The 19,480-nt window shown below is 42.0% G+C and overlaps 1 protein-coding gene across 1 annotated transcript; it reads right to left on the bottom strand.

Moving 5' to 3' along the window:
- Positions 1 to 7,704: 7,704 nt before the first annotated feature.
- Positions 7,705 to 18,623, bottom strand: FGF19 (fibroblast growth factor 19). The gene is made up of 3 exons (XM_061613145.1): positions 18,240 to 18,623; positions 17,834 to 17,937; positions 7,705 to 9,744 (listed from the first exon to the last, which is right to left on the bottom strand). The coding sequence occupies exons 1-3, from the start codon at positions 18,472 to 18,474 to the stop codon at positions 9,415 to 9,417; spliced, it is 669 nt and encodes a 222-aa protein (XP_061469129.1). The 5' UTR covers positions 18,475 to 18,623; the 3' UTR covers positions 7,705 to 9,414.
- Between the last annotated feature and the right edge of the window lie 857 nt (positions 18,624 to 19,480).

Consider the following 19,480-nt stretch of genomic DNA (forward strand, 5'->3'; position numbering starts at 1 on the left):
AGCTGGGAATGTGTGACAGCATTTGCACAAATTCTTTTTTGAAACAAAAACCGCTGATCTATATTTCCTCACTTCCCCCTTTCATCAACTCTCGCGATTTGTTAGTCTGGAGAAGTTCGTGCAGTGCTCCCTAAATAGTTTATGTAGGATTAAATTTTTTAAAAAACAAACAAACCCGTTTTTAATTTTTTTAGATATTAGATTTCTACCCTGGTTTTCAATGGGTTCTCAGAGTGGCTGACCAAAAGTTAAATTTACAATAAAACAAATCAAAACATTAGCACAAGAACACTGAAACACCCCTTTATATAAGGAGTCAGCGGAAATCATAAAAAATTACAGAGGATTAAAGTAAATAATAAAAGCAGCACAAAGCAGCAGGGCAGATAAAATTCGAGTGCTGAAACACCTAAAAATGAAGAGATCTAAAAGGCATGACAACTGTTTTTAAAAGTGCATATGGCACCAAAAAGAAAACAAGGAGAGCACTGGCAAGCCTCCTTCTGCCACAACTGAAAAGGCCTCCTATCCTCTTCTCAGATGTCTTGCCTCTGATGGGAGATGGGGACTCAGTCTTTATTAACATTTATTAAGATTAATTATTAATATGGGCTCCTACCGGGGGGAAGGGTGGGATATAAATCTAATAAATGTGTGTGTGTGTGTTTGGAAGGACTCTGTGTGCTGCTGCAGCTATTGCCATTTGCCCACAACTTTGCCATATTCTCTTCTTCTGCTCTAGGTATATAAAGGCGAGGAGCTTCCTGAGGTAGTGCCTCAGCGTGCCTCGACATCACACAATGTGAGATGCTAAGGGTGCATATAGCATTGCACTTATAGTCATCTTGGCGTCTGGAATCCATCACCCACCAAGAAAAATCATTGCTGCAAGTGCTGGAGAGAGAAGGCAAACCAACAAGCTGTTGTGATTGAAAGCCTGACCTTCTTTAGATGAATATTTGAGACTTGAATGCTTTTTGTTCCTCAGTTGAGAGATGAGGGAAATGTCATTGCCTACTATGTTGGAAAAGGTGGTTTCTATTGGTTAAGGTGTTGGACTATGACCTGGGAGACCAGGGTTTGAATCCCCACATAGCCATGAAGTTCACCGGGTGACCTTGGGCCAGTCACTGCCTCTCAGCCTCAGAGGAAAGCAGTGGTAGGTAGGGTTGCCAGGCTCAGAGCCTCATCCTGTATCTTTAAGAGAAGAGAAAGTCAGCGAAGTGCAGGTGTTCTTGCAACACTAATGGGAAAAACCACAAGGTTGAATTCTCCCTTTCCCCTGCACAACTTGTAAAGATACAGAAGACCTCTTGGTTGCCAGGCCTGACCTCCAAGAGGTCTTCTGTATCTTTAAAAGTTGTACAGGGGGAAGGGAGAATTCCACCTTGTGTTTTTTCCCCATTACAGTGTTGCAAGAACACCTGCACTTGGCTGAATTTTCTCTTCTCTTAAAGACACAGAATCATTCTCAGGCCCTGAGCCTGGCAACCCTAGGTAAACCACCTCTGAATACCGCTTACCATGAAAACCGTATTCATAGAGTCAGCATAAGTCAGAATTGACTTGAAAGCAGTCCATTTTTCATACCCCCAGGGTGAGAGCATGGTGGGCATAGTTTCTGCCCCTTTGCGTGAGAGACAAGGGGGAGTGTTTGGTATGAATGTTGTACTTAGAATATGTGTGTGTATTATTTAGCTGTATGTAGATTTGAGTGGTTGTCATGGTGAGTTTCATGGTATGTACATGTGAGTATGCTGTTTTTAAGATATGAGGTTGAATTATGCGAGTGTTTGTAGAGTGTGATTTGAGGTACGTGTGTGTGTTGGTTTAGAATGTTGATATGTTTAAATACGAATGTGCCAATCTTGTAAGGGTGTGTTTGAGTAAACTAAATGATTTTCCCCCAAACTGTAGTTAGACAAAATTCTGTTATAAAAGGGGCAGCTATTTTAATTGTTTTGCTTTTTATTATACTGAGCTGATTTGTTTAATCTATTATGTTTAAAAATAAGCTTGTTTTAACTTGTTTTTTTCCCCTTGAAACTTAGGAAATATTCTGTTTATTATGTATATTATGATTTTATTCTTGTACTTAATTTTATATTATGTTGATACTAAAGAGGATGTTTTGTTCGGTTAATTGTATTTTATTGATTGTTTTTGTAGTTGCTGTTTTAAGATGTTTCGACTTGTACACCATTGAGAGTTTTATTTAAATATAAGCGGCATATAAATGGTCTGTCTAAATAAATAAATAAATAAATATTAATAAGCACTTAATAGTGAAATGCTGTAAGCTCGTCTAAGCAAACGCCTGTTTTTTTTTCTTTTCTTTCTCAATAAATTGTCAGTGTACAGTAATTATGCTACATAAATAAAAATGATGCATAGAACCATTTGGTTTTGGAGAGAAATAACCAAAGAAAGAATCAGAGAATACCCTACAAGGAGGCAGCAAGTATTATTATTATTATTATTTATTAGCAACTTAGTCAATAGCAAGTGGTTAATTAAAAAAAGTTTTCCATGCAGAGCTCCAACCCACAACCATAATCTTTGTAATTGGCAGCCATGTAGGCTTGCAGACTGCAAACTATTGACCATTCGAATAAATTGTCATAGACTATATTGACAAATGGCAGTTCTAGTGTTGTCTTGGGGAAGAGATTGATTTTAATATTTTATCAGGCTGGTATAGTTAGGACATAATAGTTTGGAAGTATGTGAGCATGATAGAGTAGAAATATTCTACAGTGAACTGTATCTGTTTTTCCCTGGCTTGTTAAAAATGTATAAAGGTCTGGATCAATTTTTCAGCTTCAAGTACTGAGTGACCCAGACGTGGTCATTCAAGTGCAGTGTTCAGACATATATCTAATCTTACCTGCTGAAACAACACAGCAATCTGTCCAAAGTTATCAGTCAGATATTCCTTGTGTAAACAGCCATTTTGGTTTCTAAAAACAACCTGTTTAGGGGGAAACTGTATTTGTAATTTTCACAGGTTGACACTGAAGGAAAAGCATGGTGAAGTTTAGCTGATTTTCTTGCTGTTTTCTACCAAGATGCAGACACACCTATTAAGATGTACAAGATACTGGCATTGTCCCTTTTATATCTGAATGGGAACTTAACACTTCTTTGAATGTCTAAACGTACAAACTATATTTGCATTAGGGAAAGTAATCAAAATATAAAAGGCTACTTTGAAACTGGTCAGTATTTATTGAGTATTGGGGTGGGGATCATGTTCATCAGCTGATGAGACACATGCATTTGATGTTATGATTCTGGGAGCAATCCAAACCAGGGTTGAGGGCTGTTTGGAATAGGCAGCTCTCCAGTTCAGCCTGGGCTCAATCGGGCTATGCTGGCTGAACCCCCCCCCCGGCTCAGCCAGAGATACTCTGGTATGCAGTGCTTTTTTGGAAAAAATGAGGTGCTGGTACTCATATCTTGATAAACTTACCATGGGTGCCAGCACAAAACAGCTGGCATGGGCAGCAAAAAACAACGGGTGCCAGGCCTCACAAAAAAAGCCCTGGATATATGTCTATCCCAGCTCAGCAGAGGCTGGAATAAGTAAAAAAAAGGGGGGGGGAGTGTTCTGGGTGTGTGGTGAGGGTGTGGAAGTGCAAGGAAGGCTTGCTTCTATTCCAAACACCTTTCAGCTTTGTCATGTGACCTAGCAACCCAGCAGAAGTTACATCGGCAAAAAGAGTGGTGTAAGTCAAACTCTATTTTAAAGGCTTGTTTTCCCTCTGCCAGGCTCGGGGGCTGGCTCACCCAGCAGTAGCCCCACTTCTGAAGAGTTTGGAACAGGCTTAATTTACACTGGCTTCCTATAGTTTGGATTGCTCTGCTATAGTGATTTCTGTTTTATAGTCTATTATGATATATATATCATCAGTCATCCACTGAGGTCTTTCTCTTTTTTTAACTAGAGGCATTGTCTATCGGCATTCTGATTTTTGGTGTGACCAGTTCATGATCTGTACCGCAGTCTGCTCCTGGTCTTGTTTTTGCAGAAAGTATGGAAAAGACAATGAAATGGAAATGGACTGCTTTTCAGTCGATCCCGACTTATGGCTACCCTATGAATAGGGTTTTCATGGTAAGCGGTTCAGAGGCGGTTTACCATTGCCTCCCTCTGAGGCTAGTCCTCCCCAGCTGGCTGGGGCCTGTTCAGCTTGCCACAGCTACACAAGCCAGCCCCTTCCTTGTCTGCAACTGCCAGCTGGGGAGCAACTGGGCTCCTTGGGACTATGCAGCTTGCACACGGCTGCACAGGTGGCAGGGCACAAAACCCCTGAACCACTCACTGTGGGAGTAATCTTTAGCTGGCCCTTTACACCCAGGAGACACAAGCGGGGGTTTGAACTCACATACTCTGGACTCCCAGCCAGGCTTTCCTCCCCCCTGTGCTATACCAGCTGTGTGGAAAAGACAATACCTCTAGTTAAAAAGAAAGATGGATGACTGAAGAAACTCTTAAAATAGTTAAAGAGAGAAGGAAAGCATAAGCAAAAGGAGATAGAAACATGGTTAGAACCCTAAATGCAACAATACAGCGGCTAGTATGTAGGGACAAAGTGAACTATTACAATAGTTATTGTATAGAAATAGGACAACAAAAAGGGTAGAACAAGAGCCCTATTCCAAAAGATTAGAGAAATGAAAGGGAAATTTAAACCAAGAAGTAGGGATGTTGAATAATCCACAGGGAAACACACTGACTGACGGAAATGAAATAAAAGGAAGATGGAAGCAATACATTGAAGAACTCTATAAAACAGATGCAAGGATGACAGATTCATTCACAGAGGAACTGTATGATGAAGAACCAGAAATTTTAGAATTTGAGGTGAAAGCTGTTCTTAAAATACTTGGAGGAAACAAATGACCAGGAATAAATGGCATACCAACTGAGTTGCTACAAGTTACTGAGACTGAATCTGTCCAAGTTTGGCAAAAATTTGTAAACAAATATGGAAAACAAAACAATGGCCCACAGACTGGAAGCATTCGATATACATCCCAATTCCAAAGAAAGGGGATCCCAGGGAATGCAGTAATTATCAAACTATTGCCTTAATATCCCATGCAAGTAAAGTAATGCTCAAGATTCTACAACAAAGGCTCTTACCATATATGGAGCGAGAAATGCCAAACGTCCAAGCTGGATTTAGAAAGGGACGAGGCACCAGAGATCATATCGCAAACATACATTGGATAATGGAACAGACCAAGGAATTTCAGAAGAAAATCACTCTGTGCTTTATAGATTACAGCAAAGCCTTTGATTGTGTAGATCACGAAAAACTATGGAATGCTTTAAAAGAAATGGGGGTGCCACAGCGTCTGATTGTCCTGATGCGCAACCTATACTCTGGACAAGAGGCTACTGTCAGGACAGAATATGGAGAAACCAATTGGTTCCCAATTAGAAAGGGTGTGAGACGGGTGTATTTTATCACCCTATTTGCTTGATCTGTATGCAGAACATAACATATGGAAAGCGAGATTGGACCAAGGTGAAGGAGATTTGAAAATTGGAGAGAGAGATATCAATTTAAGATACGCAGATGATACCACACTACTAGCAGAAATTAGTAATGATTTGAAATGAATGCTGATGAAAGTTAAAGAGGAAAGCACAAAAGCAGGACTACAGCTGAACATGAAGACTAAAGTAATGACAAGGAGATTTATGGAACTTTAAAGTTGACAACGAGGACATTGAACTTGTCAAGGACTATCAGTACCTCAGCACTGTCATTAACCAAAATGGAGACAATAGTCAAGAAATTAGAAGAAGGCTAGGATGGGGGAGGGCAGCTGTGAGAGAACTAGAAAAGGTCCTCAAATGCAAAGAGGTATCACTGAACACTAAAGTCAGGATCATTCAGACCATGGTATTCCCGATCTCTATGTATGGATGTGAAAGCTGGACAGTAAAAAAAGCAGGTAAGAGAAAAATCAACTCATTTGAAATGTGGTATCGGAAGAGAGCTTTGCTCATACTATGGACTGCGAAAAAGACAAATAATTGGGTGTTAGAACAAATTAAACCAGAACTGTCACTAGAAGCTAAAATGATGAAACTGAGGTTATCATACTTTGGACACATAATGAGAAGATATGATTCACTAGAAAAGACACTAATGCTGGGGGAAAAAGGAGAGAATAGAAAAAGCGGAAGGCCAAACAAGAGATGTATTGATTCTATAAAGGAAGCCACAGTCCTGAACTTAAAAGATCTGATCAGGGTGGTTCACAACAGATGCTATTGGAGGTCGCTGATTCAAAGGGTTGCCATAAGTCATAATCAACTTGAAGGCACAGAACAACAACAAAAGGAACATTGGATCTGCCTTATACTGAGTCAGACTATTGGTCCATCTAGCTCAGCACTGTCTATACCAACTGGCAATGGCTGTCCAGAGTTTTCAGGCAGGAGTCTCTCACCACCCTACCTGGAGATCCTGGGGACTGAACTTGGGACTTTTGCATACAAGGCTGATGCTCTGCTGCTGAGCTACAGCCCTTCCCCTGAGCTACAGCCCATCTCTTGTGTCCAAAGACAGGGTAAGATGTATATTGTATTTACTATATTACAGCTTGAATTCTGTGGAATTGCAGTTGCAACAACAGGCAGAAAAATCCAAGTGATCTGCCAAGCCCCTCAGCAATTTTCAAGTGGTCTATGGGGAAAGATTTTGAGGGACTACTGGTCTAGGGCCAAAGGAACAAACATCTATCTTGTTCATTTTCTTAATTTTCACCTGGGCACTTCAAAGGAAGTGAAGTCTTTCATCAGCATTGCTCAAAGACAGGAAGAAACTTCTCTTCTGCAACAGAATTCCTTAGGGTTAGGGAGAATTGTTTCCACGTTATTGTATTGCACACGTGACTGATCCATTGTTGATGTTCCTGCCTTCCTTTGAAATGAAGTCACATGATAGCAAGATAGATTGAGGAACCTAATCTAGTATCATATTAATCTCTCTCTCTCTCTCTCTCTCTCTCTCACACACACACACACACAGAGAGAGAGAGAGAGAGAGAGAGAGAGAGAGAGAGAGAGACTGCTTGGCTGCTAAGTCTCTATTAAATCGATAGAACCTTTTCTTGAGCTTTCTGACATACCTTATTGCCAGAATATATAGGGGTTTTTTTACCTCTTCAAATTAGAAGACATTTAACATTGTAAGAATCTGTTTTCATTTGTAGAGAAGCAAGTTACTAGCTATTAAAGGTTGCCATAATAGCCTTGAACCTGTTTAGGCAATATCAGACAGAGTTATCTGAGAAACAGAAGCAAACTAAACAAACGTGCAATTTTGAATAATTTGAATAATGCACACAGGTCACAAATTCCATTTTTTCTGGTGCCAAATATAAATAATCTGAGTCAGATACAGGTCCAGCCAACAGACAAGAAAACTTTTCATTTTATTTAGTTTTTATTAAAAATGTTGCACCCTAAAACTACAGATTTTACACACAAAAACATATTTACGTTTCATTTTTACCTGCCATTATCAAGATTACAAAACTTCACTGCATTTTGTTCAGACTGTTAAAAAAAGAAACAATGTTGGAGTACATAAATAGAAATTTAAGTATAAATACAGTAACAAAATAAACAGATGTATGTGTTTAATAAATTAATTATAAATATAGTGTTGACAATGAAGTGCTACATTAGGAAAATAATTATGTACAGAGCCATCCTACTATATACATACAAGACCATTAAGAAAAGAATGTTATCCTAAAGCCTGTTTTCTCAAGTTTCCACAATCTAGTTATTCACTAGCTGAAATTCTAATGTTAGAAAAACTGTTATTTACAAAATTTCCATGAAATATTGCTCACAATTGTGAATAATCCCATAACATTAAAGTCAGTAGAGATTTAAAACAACCTGGACTACACCCAAAGCTTCTCCTACAGATCATAGGCAAGATTTATCAACTCGACCAGGAGTGGAGAACTTCAGGCCAAGGATCCAAGTGTGGCCCTCCAGATCTCCCTGTCTGGCCCTTGGCACTCTCTCCTGGCCACACCCTCTCTCCTCCAGCCCACCCCTCACAGGACTTGTTTTACTCCCTCCTTGGGTGCTTTTGCCTGGTTGGAATGTGTCCTTGGACTATGATGATACCTGTTGCTTGCCTGTATTTTCAGCATAAATTCTTAACAATAATCTTCTAAAAACAATCAAATTCATCCAACCAGGAGACAGAGCTTACAAAATAAGTAAAACACTCAGCTTGCCTGGCCAAGTTATTTTGTTAAAGAAGTGCGCAAGTATTTTAGTTACACAAAATTCTTCATCAGGCAAAGTAAATCTCTAGTTATAGTTCATGTTAGATTTCAAAAAATTCAGATATTTGCATCTGTTCTGACTGATAAAAGAACTCCATGTAACATGAAAGTTTGCATACTCTGTCTGCAACCAACACCAGACATTCTTCTATGGAGTTAACGAAACACATGAGGTGGGGATCAGGGGCGAGGGTACTAGCTCTACCCCCATCACCATTTCAGTTAGAGGGCAAGCTTCTAAAGTGGAAAGCCTCCTGTACTCATGGAGGCTCCCTGTGTGTTTCAGAATCTTGGAAATTTATGGTTTGAAAATGTGTGGGGAGCTTCTACAAGCACAGGAGCCCCCCCCCCTTTAGAGATTTCACCCTCTCACTAATGGATAGTGACTAGAATGGTGTCGGGGATAGAGCTAGTGTGTTTATTCCCACTGATGCCCCCTCACATGTTTAGTTAACTCAATAGAAAAAAAGCCACTGGCTTGCTAGAACATAACAGCTTGCCAATTCACTGCGATTCACATTACCTCCCATCGGTATCAGGCAACCTAAGGATAGAAATTGTTTTTCAGTAGCTAATCTTCCTACAACAAGCAATAGAGGTTTGTGAAGAGATCGTGTATTAAGGTTTGCCAGTGGTTTTCATTTTAGTTAGTTTAATTGGCTGCTTCTCTTTTATTTCTAATGTGTTTAAATGCATTGAAGAAAAGAAGTCATCCTCCCTCTGAATGAACAGCATTAGTTGCATCTGTCGTCAGGTCTCAGAGGGGAAAGAAGGAAGGAATGAAGCAGTAAAGTAAAATATTCATGATCTTATCCTTCCCAACATCCTCCAAGGCAGAAGAAATACCTGCATGCTAGGCATTTTTGTCATTCCTGAATTAAACAACATATTTTAGAAGCAGCCTTTCTAAATACCATGCATGTGTGTAGTCCTCTTGGTATTAGAATTACTATTTGATGACCAAGGGTGATATCACATCTAAACAAGTCTCCATGTCTTAAATATCACTGCTAGAAATACAGCCCTAGCCTGCTGGTAATGCTTTTTGAGGAGTATAGCTCAGTTAAGAAGCACTAGTTATTATTTCCCAAAGCTAGGACTTTTCACTGATACTTCTGATGTGATACCAAAAGGATCCATGCTGTCAGTTTCAAGAGGTGAACTGAAAATATCAGATTCCAAATGCGGTCTGGTGTCACCATATTCTCCAAAATCTGTAGACTCCACTGGCACTGTGTTGATCATTGGCAAGAAATGAGACAATGGAAGAAAGTCTTTCCCTTTGAATTGCTGTCTCTGTCTGGCGCTACTTAAGGACACCAAGATCCCGTACTTCTTTGACTTATAGATGTTGTAACCATCTGGGCGCATCTCTTCTTCAAAGGAGCAATCTTCTGTAGAATATCTGAGCTGAACAAAAGTGAAAAATATTACATATGTTTTATATAATTTTTGTACTCTTGCCCTAAAGAATAATCTATTCAGTGGCAAGATAAATCTCATATCCAGTGGCTTGTCCACTTCCATAGAGTTAAGTGGGCACAGAACAGTAAGACACAAAGAGGAAACATAATTCAAGTATGGATAACAAGAGTGTTCAGTGGTAAATTATTAATGGATGCAATTTTACTTTTATATATTTATGTAGTAAGATTCAGGCTGCGAGCACACTAGTCGCCTACAGCAAAGTGTTTCTATTAGCCACACCTGGAGGGGGAACAGGCTGATCTGCCAATCAGTTGCAAAATCTCTTTGAAGCATTTTTTTTTAAAAAAAATGCACTCAAGCTGATCCCACATTTTATAGTAAAAAGGAGTGGGGTTGGAACAGCATCATGTGCCCGTTTTCAGAAAAGAGAGGTGGAGACATACTGGAACCGGCAGAACTGTTTGTGTGTTTCTAACCTCAGTTTTATTTCTTTGGTTCTGCTAATTGGTTGAAAAGCAAGAACCATTTTTTAACCTTGATATCCCATTTCAGCAATCTACAGTTCACAGGCGAGAAGCCTTGTTGTCACTATGTAAATACAGCAGAAACATCACAGCCCAATGTGTGCCTGAACCAAAGTCTACTGGAGTTCATGAGAAACCTCAGACTACCAGATGCTAAAGACAAATAACAGGAAAGTTTCATGGTAAAAATAGGTTGCTGCATGCTTAAAACAGCTGTCATGCATTACTTGATTTTGATGAGGTTGCTGCACAGACTTCAATTTCTAAGACCCAATTGGACAAGATAAGGTTGTGTCAACCTGTCCCAGTTATGTACTCTCAAGTTCTTGTTTCAGCATCACCACAGACTGTGGGTCTCTCTATGGTCTGTTGGAATCCTATCTTGAGGTTCTGCATACAGCAGAACCATAAGTTTGAGAGCTTATGCCTGGCATTGGGCTTGGGACAAAATAGAGTTTCTGTCAGTCTGCCAGACATCCTGCAGCCTATCTGATCCCTGTCTGAATTGACAGAGATGGTCCTGGACCTAGCAATGAGAAACCCCATGTTTTTAGTACTATGGAACGTCAGTATCCATGATAGAGGCCCTTGACAGGCATGGCTCAAAACCTTATGGGCACCATGTCAACCATGGGGCTCTCCGAAAGTATTTTGAGCCTTATTCATGCAGCAGTGATTTGGTATTCTCTACCAGATGAGACAATGGAGATTTGTGGCTGGGGTTATGAAGTTTAAGTTTACAGAAACTCTGAACCTCTACAGGGATGAGAGATGAGTTACAGGGGCAAGGTTGCCACTGAGGGCTGATGGAGTCAAAGAGCCAGTGAGTTTGCTGCTGATGTGGCCAGTAGTCCTGTTGACAACCTGGTCAACCTCTAAAATGCGATGGCCGGGATGGTCAATAACGATAATTCCTAAATGTCTTCCTTCTCTTCCAGAGCCTGATTTGCCAACTTACATACTAGGGAGCTTAGAGCAATGAATCAGTACAGGTGACAACTAGAACACAAGTAGAGAAAGATTTGAAATGTGTTCTGCTGAGCATAGGCAACTCCATGATGGTGATGGTGACAAAGCACTTTCTGGTCAATCTCCATTGTACCTGCACAGTGCTATCCAAACAAAAATTTTCAGGGTACCCCTCCCTGGATTATCTAAGAGAACCATTCATATTTTGAATTATAACATTTAAACAAGTATTTTTAAACAAGGTGTACACTGTTCCTGTTACATTATTCTCATTGTAAATGTATGTGTACTTAACTAGTGCCTCATTATACATAAACCATGTTCGGTATAATAACTTCACTGGAAAAATCCTATTGCCTTTGATAAAATAAGGATTTCTATTTTATAATGTCACACAGTAAGGATTTGACCTATAGTCTTGCATAGTTTTAACATATTTCATATGAACAGAAATCAAAGGTATGCTTTCTAGTTAGCACATTAAAAAAGCTGATAATTTCAGGCTGTTCCAGGTCCTTTATGTCACTGCTGTTTTTCATAAAACTCATGTGATAATCTGGTTTGGTCATTAGAGGTAACTGAACTCTTGGTCAACACAGAAGTATTGCTGATTGTGTTTGGGGCTTAGATGATAAGAGAAATGGTGTTCCTGCATGAACTCTTTACCTGTCAAGAACCTAAAACATACTTTTCCCCACACACATGAAACATATTAGACTGACAATCATCATTAACAAGTAGAATAGGCTAGAGCAAAAGTCTCTTAGTGAGAACAAACAGGTTTAAAGTGTAGCACTTCAGATGCGGATTGGGCTGTCAGGCATCTGGAAAAACATGTTTTTGCTTTTTGTCTAGGTTAGCAAAACATCTTGAGGCTGCTGCTATGCAAGTTATTTAATTGTCTTTAAATGATTAGTTAATTGAGTACAATTTTACATGATCAAAATACAGAATGGAACTGAGTATATTGAATGGCAATAACTTTCTTTCGACTAACAATGCAATCCTCATGCATATTTACACAGAAATAAGTTCTACTGTGTTCAGAGGAGCTTACTTTCAAGTGCATGGAGTTGTGGCCTGAATGACACAGGCTAACTATAGTTTAAAAAGTAATGTTCTTAATCAAGGGGCAGTTTACAACTTTCGTCAACATTTACAGACAGAAGCTTGAATCAGACCTAACTTGAGACCTACTGTTTATATCTGTGATTACTGTTGAAAAAGAAATTTGGGGCATGTAAAATGTGTGTTACGAGTTATGAATGGGTGTGGTGATAGTATTTTATCCAAAGGTATCGCTTAAATTTTAATATACTGCTGAAAAAGCACAGAAAGAGCACTCTCAAAAATTCTAGCTTGATTTGCCAAGCGGGATGGTGCACATTAAGGTGAATATAGGCTGCAATGCTGAAAAAGCATCCTCTTTTCAATGCACTGATCTCAATAGGACATAACCATATATAAGTGTGATCCCAAATGAGGTGTTGGCAAGCCGTTACGTGAATCATAGGGTTGGAAGGGACCTTAGGGATCATCTAGTTCAACCCTGTTGCTCAATGCAGGATCTGTAATGCAGGATGCAATTACAGCATCCATGACAGAAGACTGTCGAGCCATCTCTGTTTAATACCTCCAGTAAAATGAGAGATAACCACTCCCCAGGACAGCCTCTTTTACTGCCTTAAAATCTCATACCATTAGGAAGTTTCTCCTAACATTTAGCAGAAATGTGCTTCCCTGCAATTTCCACCCATTACTTCTAATCCTTCCTTCTTGAGCAACAGAGAACAAGTCTGCTCCATTGTCTGTCTGACACCACTTCAGATATTTGAACAGAGCTATTCTGTCTCCCCTTAATCTTCTCTGCTCAGGCTAAACATATCCAGCACTTCCAACCGTTACTTATAGGATTTTGGTTTCCAGACCCCTCACGGTCCTGGCTGACTTAGTCAAACTGAGGTATTTGGTCATATCTAAAACTGATTCAAACATCAATAAAAACACTGCAGTCTAGATCTTGTTTCCTATACAGTACAATGCCATATTCATAAGTTGATCTCATTATGAAGTCAACTAAACAAGAATGATGCACATCAGGCTTTTAGACCTAATATTGGATATTTAGGGCAATATTTCACCAACTCATTTAAACATCAGATACACGAAGGTTAAAAAAAATATCCTCCAAATTGTTATCTGGTTTTTTTATATAATTTAATGGGGTTTAGAGCTCTGTGGATCCTAGTGCCTTAGGCTGCAATCGAAGCCTCCACCTTCCTGCCAGCAGCAGTATCATCATCACTGCATCTACAGCCCTGCTGCCCAAACAGTGGAGGCAGGAGGTGGAGGGCAGTAAACTCATTGTGCCAACCTGGAGCTGGCACAGTGATGATACTGGCTCGGGATCCAGTAAATCCCAAACTGACTCAGCCCCTCCCCTCCCCTGGCATGCCCCATTTCAGAGCCTTCAACTGGCTGCCCCCTGTAGGCATCCTGCCAGTTGTACGTTTGGTGGCTGGAGAAAGGCTGGCTTATCTGGGAGAGCTCAGAGGAACACTTTCACTTGATACAATCTCTCCCCCCCCCAGCACAAGAGGGGTTTGGATTGCACTATTAAGCTGCTTTCCTATGCATGCAAACCCTCTGGGAGTAAGCCCCTTTGGGACTAGCCGCCAAGAAAACAGGCATAGGATTGCACAGTCAGATATATTATAACTTAAGGTAAGTGAAAGCTTTGTAGATTTCAGAGACTCAGACTGCAGTCCTATACCCACTTCCCTGTAAGCTCCATTGAACTCGATGGGACTTACTTTTGACTAGACAGGTGTAGCTTTTGGGGTACAGTCCACTCCCCACTGCAGTCAATGGCAAATCTCTGTACTCTGTTCTTAGCTCATGCTCTGGTCCAGTATTGAAAGGGTGACACCAATCTTGACTGAATGAAAATGGATTGAGTAGAGTTGCTTGGAGTTAAAAATAACCTATTACAGATTTAGTGGAGTGCCTGTAGACCCAGTGGAGGCTGGTCCATTACGACAAACCCACCAATCTTCAGTCCCTATTTGCCCACCTTTGTACTTGCAACTAGTCCAGAGGACTGGCACTGGCTGTCTGCATCTCCTCCTGAGTCTCATTGTTGCCTTTTTAAGCAGGGAGGAGGGACAAAACTGGAATTGGCTGATTCTGCCTGTCTATTGGTTCTGGCTCTGCCTACTGTTGGCCTTCCGCCATACCTCTCCCAGTGGGTATCAACCACCATTGTGTACACCAGCCTTCCCCTAACTCTGCCCTTCAAATGTTTTGGAATAGTTGTGCTGGCCGGGGTGGATGGAAGTTGTACTACAAAGCATCTGGAGGTCACCAGGTTGGGGAAGGTTGCTGTAGACCCTGTAGACAAACCCTGTAGACAAAAGGGTTTCCTTTCCTCCCCCCCCTTACTTTGCCACCACTTCAACAACAGCAGCAGTCCCACACCTAGATTTCTACAAAAACGGTAGCTGCCTTGAAGTATTTCCTCTTCAAAGGAGCAATCCTCCACGGAGTACCTGCAGAAGGTCCTGAAGAGTAAGAAAGTAACATATGCTAATATCTGGTGTAACTCTATGCAGTAAATACTGGGCATATTCTGGTGCACTTGATATCAATAGGAGAAATTTTAAGCCTATGCTTCAGTGTCCCATTGAAAAAGAAAAATTATAAGGCTTAACTTTGACCAAATTTTGCCAAGGCATCCCAAATATATTTAACCTACCGTGGAATAATATCTTTTCTAGAGTTGGACAATTAGAATTACAGATCACTGCAAAAGGTTGTACCTTCAAGTGTATACTGAATTAAAATAATATTGTAATTAAAAGGATAAAAATGGAAAGAAATTACAAAGCAAAGTGAAAATCAATAAGGATTATTTTTAAAAAAAATTGTAAGAAATTGGAGCCAGAACAAACATAATAATATATATATTATAATAATAATATAATACATTATTATAATAATAATATAATACATAATAATATAATAATAATATAATAACATAATATTGTTGGATGAGTTTCAGTTGGTGCAGCTCGAGGAAGTGGACAAGGTGCTTGGAATGGTGCGGGCAACCACGTCTGCCCTTGATCCTTGCCCATCTTGGCTGGTGAAGGCCAGCAGGGCTGTAACCACCGGCTGGGCCAAAGAGGTGATAAACGCCTCCTTGAGAGAGGGAGTAGTCCCTGGTAGTCTCAAGGAGGCAGTAGTGAGACCTCTTCTAAAGAAACCTTCTTTGGACCCAGATATTTTGAACAACTATAGACCGGTGGCGAATGTCCCTTTTTTGGGCAAGGTCCTGGAGCGGGTAGTCGCCGGCCAGCTCCAGGCGCTCTTGGATGAAACCGATTATCTGGATCCGTTTCAATCCGGTTTTAGGCCTGGTTTTGGCACTGAAACAGCCTTGGTCGCCCTGTATGATGACCTTTGTCGGGAGAGGGACAGGGGGAGTGTGACCCTGTTGATTCTCCTTGATCTCTCAGCGGCGTTTGATACCATCGACCATGGTATCCTTCTGGGGAGGCTCGCGGAGTTGGGAGTTGGGGGCACTGCTTGGCAGTGGCTCTGCTCCTACTTAGCGGATCGTCGCCAGAAGGTAGTGCTTAGGGAACATTGCTCGACACCCTGGACTCTCCATTGTGGAGTCCCTCAGGGGTCGGTCTTGTCCCCCATGCTCTTTAACATCTACATGCAGCCTCTGGGTGCGGTCATCAGGAGTTTTGGAGTGCGTTGCCATCAGTACGCTGATGACACGCAACTCTACTTCTCCTTTTCACCTTCTTCAGGTGAGGCTGTTGATGTGCTGAACCGTTGCCTGACCTCGATAATGGACTGGATGAGAGCTAATAAACTGAAACTTAATCCAGACAAGACTGAGACACTGTTGGTGAGCTCTTTACCTGCCCAGATGGTGGATGTTCATCCTGTTCTAGATGGGGTTACACTCCCCTTGAAGGAACAGGTTCGTAGCTTGGGGGTCCTTTTTGACCCTTCCTTGTCGCTTGAGGCTCAAGTGGCCTCGGTGGCACGGAATGCGTTTTACCATCTTCGCTTAGTAGCCCAACTACGCCCCTATCTGGACAGTGACGATCTCGCCTCAGTTGTTCACGCTCTGGTAACCTCTAGACTGGACTACTGTAATGCGCTCTACGTAGGGCTGCCCTTGAAGACCGTTCGGAAACTTCAGCTAGTGCAAAATGCGGCAGCCAGGTTGTTAACGAGGACCCACTGGTCTGTGCATATAACACCTGTCCTGGCCTGCCTGCACTGGCTGCCTATTTGTTTCCGAGCCAGATTCAAGGTGCTGGTTTTGACCTATAAAGCTTTACACGGTGTGGGACCACAATACCTTGTGGAACGCCTCTCCCGCTATGAACCTACCCGTTTACTTCGTTCAATATCCAAGGCCCTCCTCCGGGTACCAACTCATCAGGATGCCCGGAGGATTGTTATTAGATCTAGGGCCTTTTCTGTGGTGGCCCCCGAACTGTGGAACAGCCTACCTGTGGAGATACGCCTGGCGCCTTCGATACTTTCTTTTAGGCGCCAGGTTAAGACCTGGCTATACTCCCAGGCATTTTAATGTTCAATGTGTTTCATTTAATTTTTTTTTTCCGTTTAACTTGTTGCTGATTTTATTGTAATTTTATTGTAATATTGTATTTTAATCTTGTTTTGTTCACCGCCCAGAGAGCTATTCGCTATGGGCGGTTTAAAAATGAAATAAATGAAATGAAATGAAATCTCAGTGTACAGACACCTTCCTTAATGGTCTTGTGTGATGCACTGGTTGCATTTTGACATGGGGAACCAGCTCAAATCCCTTTTTAGCCAGCAAGCTTAGTGGGTGGCCTTGGGTATATCATTATCTCTCAGCCTCACTTACCTTAAGGGTTGCTGTGAGGACAGAATGAGATAAGGCTAACTATCGAGCCTGGAGCCCCTTGAAATGGTTCAGAAAAGAAATCTAAACAAACCGTAAATCTTGGTAGTCAAAATTCTGGAATGCTGCTGGTTCTGCCTCTGTTCCTAGAAAAAAACCCCAACTCAGAATAATGGCAAAGATCAAACTGTTCCTCTTTTTCCTCTTTAGTTCAGCTTTACGTTATATTATTTGCTTAAGGTTATTTTATTAGGACACTGCCTCATTCTTACCCGTGTGGACTATTCCCTTTGCCTGGATCTTACCAGCTGAATGACTAGAGTTCCCAAATTACTTCATTATTGGGTTTTTTAAATCCTTTCTGTTGCTCAGTAAAGCCAGGCGTACCTTTTCACAGCGCACAGTTCATTAAGCTCGATCCTAAATAATACTACTAATAAAAAAGGACTAAGGACTTTCTTTCAAACACGTTGAAGACCTGTTTATACTGCTTTGCTGCATGGGAATAAAACAAAATCGGTCCAGGCTGCTATTGTTTTGTTTGGCCAGGGAACACTAGATACAATTCGCCACGAGCTGTTGGGGGAACGGTTGCATGCAAAACATTTCCCAGGAGCGCTTGGCCTGCCCGCCTCGATAGGGGCCCCCAGTTGTAACTTACGAGCCCATGCAGCCTCCCTTCTGCTTCCATGCAGAGGTAGCGAGAGCTATGCACGCCTTTGATCGCCACGGTACGAACTGACACAGCTCTGATCTCCAGCAAACCTGAGCAGCGAAACAAAACACAGCATTAATACAGTCCCTCGACTGGACGGGGAGCGCGCCCTGTGGCAAATAATCTCGCTCACAATGCGCACACTCACACACTTTGCTTTACAACAATGTCAGTGCATTTGGTTGGAACCTGTACTTATCCGTACTACAAAAATATCAGCTTGCATTACTACAGAAACGCATCTCCACATATAAACATCAGGGATCTGGAACCAACGAAGGGAAGGTTCCCTTCTACCGAGATCAAGCCTCGCGTTGCTTTTGTTCAGCTCTTAGAAGTACCGCCTACTTACTGTGCAGGTTCTGGGCGCTGGTGCCGTCCACCCGGCCGTCGCCGTTGATCCTCAGGAAATAACTGAACAAGCCGTGTCTGCTGGCGGTGTAGAGGTGCCTTAATCTTATAGGTTCTCCCCAGCCATAGTTGACATGTGGTCCAGCATCGGTGAGAGGCAGGGATCTGGCGACCATTGCGAAGCAAAACCCCATCAGAGCCAGGGGAGCGCGGGCTTTGCATAGCGTCGGCCACATCTTTTGCCAAGGCTTTCAGCTGCCAGAGGACAAGCCCGCAAACGCTACCAGAGGCGCCAACGTTCCCACGGAGAACACGGCGGCGACGACTGGGGGTGGAGGGGTGGGAGAGAAAAAGAAAAAGAAAGGCTCCGGGCTTTGGGAGCGAATTGCTTCAGGAACGATTGTAGGAAACGCGAAGCCAATCCTCTGCCTTTTATAGGTCTGCCTTATCGGTTCAATCGATAAGGCTAATTCCAATATAGACACTGCTCCGTCGCAGGACTTGGGCCAATACCCGCCCCGCTGTATTGATCAGGATTACATCATTACCCACGGGACACCCTTCGGGCTTTATTTCTCCCGCGCGCCTTACCGCGGGGAGGCATTTGTTTCAGAAGTTGGGATAAGCAACCCTGACTCCTGATCTCTCCTCCAGCGAGGTCAACACCGCGCCTGACGAACTAATACTAATAATTTCGGTGACGAAGCGCCGGTGGTTCCAACGCTAGGATCGGACGGTGATCGTGTGCGCGCGAGAAGCAAGACAGAAACCCATAAAAATCAGAGTTCAGTTTCTGAGCCTCACATGGTCTCCCACCCCCGCCGCTCACTCCAGGAGGTGCAAAGAATAGGAAGAGCTATCGGCTCTGTATGCAAGTCCATAGATAAATGGAAGTGAGACCAGAGATCAAAGCAAGCCAAACTTTACCCGTGACTTCCAAGTTCTTCCTGGGCGGGAGAGGGGCATAACTTCAATCTGTTTGCTTTCCCCAAAACATATCCCCACGAGCCGCTCCCCCCATAAAAGGAATGTCTTATTTGTCGGGAAAAGGTTGTGTTGGATTTTTAGTAAGGCTGCAGTGCTTTTTATTTATTATTTCATAACACCTCCAGACAACACAGATCGTCCTTCTGTCGAAACTGTGTGCACGAGGCAAGCCCGGTTGTTCATTGTATCCCACCAGAGAGACCACAGAGCTTGAAAAAGACCGGCTGCAAAAAGTCTAAATCTCAGTGGAATTTA

The sequence above is a fragment of the Rhineura floridana genome, chromosome 2 (genome assembly GCF_030035675.1).
Source record: "Rhineura floridana isolate rRhiFlo1 chromosome 2, rRhiFlo1.hap2, whole genome shotgun sequence".
Classification (NCBI taxonomy): Eukaryota; Metazoa; Chordata; class Lepidosauria; order Squamata; family Rhineuridae; genus Rhineura; species Rhineura floridana.